The sequence below is a fragment of the Topomyia yanbarensis genome, chromosome 2 (assembly GCF_030247195.1).
Source record: "Topomyia yanbarensis strain Yona2022 chromosome 2, ASM3024719v1, whole genome shotgun sequence".
Classification (NCBI taxonomy): domain Eukaryota; kingdom Metazoa; phylum Arthropoda; class Insecta; order Diptera; family Culicidae; genus Topomyia; species Topomyia yanbarensis.
The window spans coordinates 128470385-128480074 of NC_080671.1; the positions used below are offsets into that span (position 1 = coordinate 128470385).

General features: G+C 39.1%; 1 protein-coding gene across 1 annotated transcript; it reads right to left on the reverse strand.

Moving 5' to 3' along the window:
* Nucleotides 1-1671: 1671 nt before the first annotated feature.
* LOC131681261 (homogentisate 1,2-dioxygenase) lies at nt 1672-9313 on the reverse strand. The gene is made up of 4 exons (XM_058961976.1): nt 8942-9313; nt 3407-3863; nt 2811-3344; nt 1672-2071 (listed from the first exon to the last, which is right to left on the reverse strand). The coding sequence occupies exons 1-4, from the start codon at nt 8954-8956 to the stop codon at nt 1767-1769; spliced, it is 1311 nt and encodes a 436-aa protein (XP_058817959.1). The 5' UTR covers nt 8957-9313; the 3' UTR covers nt 1672-1766.
* Between the last annotated feature and the right edge of the window lie 377 nt (nt 9314-9690).

Genomic DNA, 9690 nt, shown 5'->3' on the forward strand with positions numbered 1-9690 from the left:
TTGTGAATACCGTTTTTAATTTAATTAATACTGAAATGTACAAGCAGCCTCTTAGCAGTGGAATTATCTCTAATCGCATCACATTTTTCACAAAAATTCGTATAATAAAATTAACTGGGCCAGCGAGCAGAAATCTACTCAGTCTCCATTAGTTCTGTATCCCACCGAAGTTCGTTCGGTAGTGGACTAAAACCAGGAGGCACTAGACGATATTAAAACTCCAGCCTGTATTATCCAGTGTGATATAAGGATTATTGCAATGTGTGAGCTGGCGGGGTCGGTGATGCGATCGCATCTGAGAGGTGAACGAGTATCTTTGCCACTAATCGTCATATGTGTATTTTCCAGGGACTTCTTACCAGTTCGTAGCCCAGGGATAGCACAAGGGGTTCAAGCATTGAACTGAATATCCAAATGCTGCAGGTTGTAATCCTGCTTCTAGGGCGATGTTTTCACATAGTTACTCCTGTTCAAACATACATATTTTTGGTCTATTCTTCCGTTGGACATTACCAAAAATATTACCTATCTACTATCTCTTGTGGCTTCGCAGTGCTCTATTTATATTGTAATGACTTAATATATTATTTACTTTTCATGCATTAAGTTCAAAATTGTAGTGCTTTCAGAAGCTAATACGACTAATTGTTCTTTTTTGCGATGCCAATATGTAATTTGAAAGATTTGATTCCCTTAAAAGTTTTATTTTGAGTTTAAAATGTCCGGAAAGTTGTAATATGCACATAAAAAGAAACAACCGGTATTACGACAACTGGATAACGTCCATTTTAGATAGCATTGTACAGGAAAGCGGCAGAAGGTTTTATATTTTAGTAAATTATATTACATGTTTGCTTACTACATGACATCCAGCCAAGCACACCTAATAAACATAGCTACAAATTAGTGAGCGTACAGAAAGTACGTATATATTCGACAGGAAGATGGAGTCTCTTTATTTTTCTATAAACATTTGAAAAGGATTTATATATTCTGGCAAGAGAAAGCCAGGAAACGAAGAAAAATACGTGATACCTAATAACACAAATAACGATACATACGAGACAGTATGAGAATAACATAGCTGAGTCAATCACTGCAGTTGTTTGTAGAATATAGGTAAACTTGGTCACAGCAAAGTACACCCGCAAGAAACGCGCATACACCTCACCATACACTATACATACTGCAATTTTTCGAATGTTAACTTATCCTTCCCGAGAACGAATGCTTTGAGTTTTTGAAACACGACACATACTCAATAACCAAAGTAAACAAGTGACTAAGCACGAAACAAAGGCTTTATTTTCTCACAAATTACTTCTAGGTGTAATATGGTCGATATAGTATAACAAAATAACGAAAAAAATCAGAACCTTAAAAAAGTGTGATTATTAACACCATATTACTGATGACATTAAACTTATATAAAAAAGACAAAAGTGATTAGAATCTACTATGAATTATTATAAATAAACCGTTCTTGATATGTTGATTGAATACTTACGAATAAAACATGCGAACCGCGAATGTGTATTCTTAACGTAAATATGAATTTTAAAGAAAAAGAGTAAAATGCAGCAAAATTATGTTATTTAAGTATTAACAGCGAATCAAGAGAAGATATACCGTAAAGATAAATTTTATAAAATTGCTTCAAAACAGACGAAATAAAGTGAGACAGAGAATTTAATTCCATTAATGTCCTTATGAATGTCTCGTCTTGCGCTATTCTTAGTTGCCTTCGAAAATCCCGATTCAATTGATTAAATCTTGAAGTTCTTCTCCAGCGCTTGCCAACACTCGTAGTACTTGGCGTCCAGTTTCCTGCACGTTTCCTCGCCCCACTTGGTAACGGCCATGCTGAGGGAAGATTCGAACATGAAAGCCTGCGTTCCGTCCGCAATTCGTTCCGGTTTCAGCACGACGTTCGTTGCCCCGTCGAAGCACTGTCGGTCCGGTCCATGTGGGGTCATCATGGAATGCAGCGAGGCACCGCCTGGTAGAAAGCCGCCCTCCTTTGCCTCGTACCGGCCGAGAATCAAACCCATGAATTCGCTCATGCAATTGCCTGTGCGAATGGAAAATAGTATCAAACGTTCATTCATGTTTCTATGTCCGTTTACTAAAATTCATAGATCGCAATGATTTTATTTTATGTATTTCAACATTCAATATTAATATGTAGTTTGCTTTTAGAGTGAAAATATAGGGGCCCTATTCTCACAGTCACGTCATTTAGGGACTAGAAGGAAAATTCCTTCTAGTCACTAGGTGACGTGACTGTGAGAATAGGGCCCTAGTTATTTTGTTCAGTAGAACGGCGCGCTCAAAAACTATGGAACAGTTCAAGCAGTAAACTTTGAAAATGAGCTGAATTATAGACCATAATCAATAATAACAGAATAGGAAAATTGAACCAATTTGAAAGACAACTTTTATGGTGAGTTTGTTAAAAGGACTCAACTTTTTGTAAATTCACTGTAAAAACAGAGCTTATAGATCAAATATGTCTTGTTATTCGGATTCAGACCACTGCAGATATATCGAATTATAGTATGTATTGTTAGTGACCGTTCAAACGGGTTTCTACTTTACCCTTACTCAACCGATTCTAGTGAGTTCTTTGAGTCGCTGTATATAAGGTATCCTTATATAATAGCTCATAAAATTTTGGCATCCAAGTAATACTCAAAGTAAGTAGTAAGTGACTTTGGGCAATCGATGATGTATAATATTTGTGACGGTACAATATCATGCAAACTAGTAATACGCTGGATTAGATAATAGAGTAAGCTATGTATACTCACGATGATAGTAGGGTGGCCGGAATGTGTGCTCCTGTACGGACCATCTCGGAGGAAAAATGACAAAATCGGCAATCGCCGTTCCGTACCGGGTGCTGGGACAAGTGAGTACCGTGAAAATACTCGGATCGCAGTGATCGAAGCTGACCGAGTTGATGACCATAAATTTGGCTAGATCATACTTGTACGGTACGTAATTACCGTGCCACGCCACAACATCAAATGGTGAATGGTTCTGACTGGCCACAAATAATGCGCCTTGGTATTTTGATATCATCTTGAATCCACGAACAGTTCGATCTTCGTACCAAGCCGTCGGTGAAAGGAAATCTCGCTGATTGGCAAGTCCATTGGCGCCGATCGGCCCCAAATCAGGCAGCCTGAAGTGACCATCGTAGACCTCCAGAATGTAGCCACGGGTTGCACCTTCAACAGCTACGCTGAAGCGAATTCCTTGCGGAATTACGCAGATTTCATTCGGCTGCACGAACATTTTTCCAAATTCCGTAGTGATGTCTAGAGATCCTTGCTGAGGAACTGAGAAATGTATATGTTAAATATTAGATTTAAAAAATGTTGCAGCTATATAGAATATTTACCAATCAACAAGTCTCCATCGCTATTGTAGAATGCCGAATCCAACATCGACGTGTTGCACAGAAATACGTGAATCGCCAAACCGTGTCGACTGCGAACATCTCCAGCGCCGCAAACTGTGTGCAGCCCAGCTACGAAATCCACAGGTTTCTCATTGCTTGTGGGGACATCAAACGGGTTCCAGCGCATTTGGTTCGGATTGGGATGCTGTTCGTCCCAATTTCCTTTCAGAAATGGGACCACATTGTACCGTTCGAAGGGCGGATGTACGACAGATGGTCGAATTCTGTACAACCAACTGCGAGTATTTTCAGTTCGGGGAGCAGTAAAGGCACTGCCGGAGAGTTGCTCTGCGTACAGTCCATATGCACATTTTTGTGGTGAGTTCTGACCTTCGGGCAGAGCATTAGGACAGCGAGAATCCTCCGACGCGAAGTGGGAACCGAAACCGGAGAGGTACTGTCGAAAATATTTAAAAAAAAGATTAGATTGGTGGCGCACTTATGAATCGAGCAAAGGATATGATTTTTGAAAACGAGAAGATGAGCAATGATAATTTTGAAGTGAATTCATTCGTCCAGTTATTGGTAGGGACTGTCTGCTGAGAATGTTGTCGAGGAATATATCGGCGAACGAATCTAAGATCGGTAAACAGCCCGGCTTGAACCTTCATTCGATCCGGTCAAAAATCTTGATAGCTCCCGGTTTACCTAGTTAGAGTTTATCAACATCAGTAGTCTTTCTCAAGACTACCTATGAGCAGTGTGGTGTCTGACGGGCTAAAATCTTTTTGCACCATTTCAGCTAATAATAGCACCACTGGGAACCTACTCCCATGTCGTAAGGGACGAATAACAACATGCTAGGAGTTCCTGGTCAAGGTACTGAAGACAACCTGGACGGACTTAAGGTTTTGCATCATAGCTTTTATCCATTCCATATAGAGTGAATCACCGACATAATATATTATTAGTCTCCTTTTCTGATTCACTATTCCCGATTGCGTACCAATGTTTTAGTTTTCTTCTGGCGGTGGTACAACAGCCGTAAAGGATGAAGTCTAATTCTATACACTAAATAACAGCATATATTAATAGGCCGGCTCTTTCACTCCAAGGTATAACGCTAAAAAAAACGCGAATTTAAAAAAACAAGCTTTCATGTAGGAAAATTATTGAATTGTCTTAAGATGAAGCCGTCGAACTGCACAAGTTTTTTTGTGTGGCAAGCGAACTGTAAATGTGTCAAAATAATCCAGTTTTTTATTAAATCTGGAAACGCTAACGGACAAATATTTCCAAAAGTGACTTCTTGAGGTCTCATGAAGGTCTGACACTAGCTTTGTACTACATTTGCTGGTAAACACTTCAACACTCCAGAACTTCACTCTGTCAGAAAATGTAGGGCCATCAGAAGCTAATCGCACTTCTGGTCCTTTCTTCAAAATTATCCAGTACAGCACCGTGCGTCACTCATTCGAGTTTAAACCGCTCATATGGAAGTCGTTCTTTGCCAGTATCGCCCTTCTCCCATCTATTATTCTTCTGTCCCTTCGATGGATCAAGAGGCCTTGTCGTTGTGTTTATTATATTTATTACGCATAATAAACATGTCGTTTGTAATTTGACATTTAACCCAATTATGGAAACGAGTCTAATAGGGAGGGTGGAGATGCTAACTTGTCATTAACATATCGCAGTGACTTTCTTCACATTCATTTGGGATATATTTTATACTTTTTGTACACTTGCTTTGTACTGCAAACTTTGGAAATGACCATTGAAGTGTTAATAAGAAGCATCCCGATGGCTGTTCGGAGTTCAAATTGCTTGTATCGAATACTTGGAAATTGATTGCGAGCGACTTTCGTATTGTCATATTGTCTATAGATGAAAAAATACCGCTATTAAATTCCACGCGGCTTTGTCATTTTATGTCACGTCCCGTGGAAGAATAATTATTAAAATGCCAATTCGAATGGCATTCATATTTCTACTGGAGGCCACACATCTGAAAACTTTGATCTAAAAGGAAAATACGCTTTGGCTTGAGTACTTAGCTAAATCACAATATCTACCAAGATATATCCTGATTCATTTCCCTACCTACTAACACCAATCCTATCCTGCGACACTTGTGGACGATGCTCAGAATTCCTCGGTCATAATAGTTATTTACAAGTGTGAACTAACATTTCTTCCCATCCCAGAATTGACTTGCAGGCATGGCCATCTACGTTATTGATCATATATGATTTTGCATATTGCACCAATTGTATGATACATAGGAGTAGTATATCATACTCAACGTGCAATCTAAAAAGACTAGTATACTATAAGTATACTAGTTATACTATAATTATATAGATTGCACGTTGAGTATGATATACTACTCCTATGTAATATGCAAGTTCAACATTTCAATCACGGGAAACTCACGGGCGGTCAACTAAGCTAAGCTAAGCTTTTGGCATGTTGTGGTATTTTTTACATAATGTGTATGCAAAGTTTGAAAAAAATTGGTTAAGTAGTTTTTGAAATGTGGCGTAGCCAAGGGGGGGGGGGGTTTGGGGGTTAAAACCCCCTCCAAACCAAAATATTTGAATTGAAGAAAAAAAAATTGATGCTGACTAGTTTATTAAATATTCAAATTATAATTTTGGAAGTTTATTATCTGTTCATTACATTGAGAACCCAATGTTTTAAACGTTATTGGGACTTTTTGTAAATTGTGAGAACGGGATCTTGTAACTAATATTTTAGTGAGGATCCTATAGTTGATAAATCATATAAATATCAAGCAAAATAGCTCAATGAAAACGCCTACATAGAAACTGATGAAAATGGCGTTTTACGCTTGTCTCTAACAGGTCGGAATCGGTTTTCTGTGCATTTATATAAAGTGTCACTAGCTAAAATTGGAAATAAAAAAATTGAAAAAATTTCACGTTTTTCGCTATTTATGATGTACATTTGGGTATCCAATTTAATGGCGCCAAGATTCCATAATTTGGAAACCCTCAGCTTTTGGAGGTTTAGTATTTAGCAGCATAATTTTATTGATTAATTTTTCCAGTTGGATGCATTACTAATTCCAATCAAATTTAGTTCGAGACTTAGTGTCTTCAGCAAAGTTTTCAAGAATGTTATTTCAAATAGCTTGGTTGAAGATATGAATGCAACCCGTATTTGTGCATTATAGGCCATATTGCACTACGAATTCCCTTACTAACGGCTATAGGCGGCAACAAAGAATTTGGTAGAACACCTTGTAGATGACGTTTACTATCCTAGTATGTAAAAGTGACTTCAACGCCACTTTGGTCAAATTTAACTTTTTCGTATTTTTAAGTTCACTACGAAAATTCGCATCTTTTAGTGCAAACGACTTCAAATGAAAATAAAAAGTTACCTATTGAAATGCGAAAAACAAAGTGGCGAAAGCATGCTTTTACCCGCACCATGCAAGATTTGAAAATTGATTTCCTGAAAAATATACTGGATGGCGTTTACGTCACCTTTGCATACAAGGGCAGTTCAGTAATGTGAATAATTGGTAATTAGTTGCAAAAATTCCGCTTACCACCATTTTTATAGATGGGACATACTACTCCCTACCTCCTATACTTCGGTGAAATCTTCTCCTTCCAGATCTTCAAAAGCACCTAGTGGAGTGCTCTAGCCAATTCCTCTACTCTGTGTTTGAGTAGCTCACATGACAGTTGATCATTGCCAGCGGTTCAACCGTCCTATTTTTTCATGAATCTTAGGTAGATCCGGAATCTGTCGTCGACTGCGCGCGTCTCCAAGCTGGTTCTTGCAATACTCTTGTCGTCTACTGCTTCGCTATTTAGGTGTTCGTCATAATATACTTATCAATCGTGAGAATTTCTGCACATTATTTATAAAGTGTACAGACTATCCTGTGCGATAACCGTTTTATACAATGCCCCCGGCCTATCAGGATGTTTATGTCACCGATGACGAGCTTAACATTCCGCCATAGGTAGCTATCATAGACATGCTCCAGCTGCGCATAAAATGTATCTTTCTCGGCTTCATGAGGTCAGTGCACTGCACATTGATAATGCTCTAGTCGAAGAAATGGCCTTTGATCCACACTACAAACATCCATTCGCTGATCGTCTGCCACTTGATCACGCGTTGGCGCATTTTGCCCAGCTCTTGCGCCGTCGCTCGATCGCCGCATTTCCACACCTTCTGCCCCGTCTATCAAAGCTCCTCCAATGCTACGGTTTCGAAGTGGCGAGTTTTCAGCTCATGCTTTTGTTAGTAAAGTGGTGTTTTTGGGCTACTCGTTGAACTTGACCTAACCTGTCTCATAGTCCGCCACCCAACATAACTGACACCAGCGACAGGTATTTAGTTCTGGCTACGGTAGGGCTATAGCGCCCATGCCCGCTCACACCGTCCCATTTCGCTATTACTGCAGAACATGGTAGTACCCAGTCGATCCCGGCCTACAGATTAAATGTCATCAATAGACCCGCCAACATTTTTGAAAAATCTAAGATTTTCGTCAAAACCCCCTCCAAACCAAATTTCTGGCTACGCCACTGTTTTGAATGGCAGACAACACTGCAAATTATGTTTTTTCCAGAGACGTTCTACAAAAAGCTTCTTCACCGAGTCGCTTGTCGTAATTTTTGCATAGAAAAATTACAGAATGTTATTGAAATGATACATTATAATGTACAAAAGTTTTGATCAATTCGCTTCATCCAAATTTTCAAAAATGATCGCGAAAAAATTGTTTTTTTTTGCGCTGAATCACTCACCTACCCCTTAATATCGAATCAAACCAGCCGGAGTTCTGACGGATTTCTACCCGAATTCAAGCTGGAATCCTCCCCTATACTGGCTATACTATCTCGCGGCAATTAAAAAAACAAACTTTTTTCAAAAATTTTGCAGCAAATTTCAAAAAGAATCGAGTTGTCGTTTGGTGCGCTTAGACGGTTCCTGGTCGCTCCATATATACGGACACGTTTCAATTCAACCAACTCATAAATATGACAGTAAGACAGCGGACTTGAAATATGTTCAGTAGATAAAACCTTATATCCTCTCTATACACGATAGTTGCCAGGACGCGCAATACGGTAACTTCAAGAGGCTGTTTTGCATAAAAATCCGAAATATATTGTGTTTGAATTGAAGTGTGCCGTTTATCCAGCTATAGTGGAAAAATTTAATTATAACCCTTTCCTATAGCTTAGTTCGACAACTTTCAAATGACCATCGTAAATTTCGGGTAAATAATTAGGATCGAATAGCTCTATTCCATACAGTTCTCAAATATTATGAAGTGTGCAATAATTATATGCAATTTTGCTTTGTCAAAAAAGATCCAATTAAAATATTTTATGTAATAGGGAACAGTACCATCGGTCACGTAGACCACCGTTTATCCCTTCTGGGCGTTCCAAACTGCACGGGTTTGATGTCAGACAAGTTTTACATACAAAGTGTGCAGATTTCAACACAGTTAACTGATAAAATGACTGTTTTACTTACCTTATACTCGGGCATCGCTCCTTATCGCTGCTTACACCGGCTGCTGCTATCACAACAGGTCTCCTCTCACAGAATAATTAATTACAAATTTTCGAAATCCGACCTACTCGCCTGGCCCGCTAGAACTCTACTGACCGTGGCTCGGCCAGACGCAGCACTAATCAACAACTGCAGGCCGGTTCTAATCCGGTAGAATTTTCATCGTCATCATCACTGTGGCCGCCAAAAAAAGTGATCAAACCGGATTCCTGTTGCTGTTGATCGCGCCCGAGTCTTCCGTTCGTTACCAGGTGGATTTGTTTACGAAGTTCAAAATCGCAAGGTAGTCCCATGTGGGTGGGGAAATTCAACTGATATGTGACTATGGCTGGTAGGTGTCGCAGAAAAATAAAGAAATGTAGCTACAGGATTGAAAGATTACAAATAGCCGGCTTCTGGTTTGGACGGCGATGCCAGCAACTAGCGGGACAGGTTTGAGACAACCTGGCGTTGCATTGAGAGAATGAAAAGCATGTTTCAAATATTACGTGTTAACATGTGTTTGCACTGTTTGGCGACGAATGGGACAGGCCTCTTAGTCAATGTACACTTGTGGACGGCGTTTACTTACACAGACGAAGTTGTCATAAAACTCGAATTATTATCATATGTAAATAATGAATTAATAACTATGGTTGTTTTCGTGTTTTGAAGATTACATTTGTTTACTTCTGTTATTGTATTCACAGAAAAGGTAGACATGATTTGAC

Excerpts from the sequence above, each read along its gene's own strand:
- LOC131681261 (XM_058961976.1), bottom strand. Across the intron at positions 3,345-3,406 it reads CGATGGAGACTTGTTGATTG|TTCCTCAGCAAGGATCTCTA; the intron begins GTAAATATTCTA and ends TACATTTCTCAG. Across the intron at positions 2,072-2,810 it reads CCGGCCACCCTACTATCATC|GCAATTGCATGAGCGAATTC; the intron begins GTGAGTATACAT and ends CCATTCGCACAG.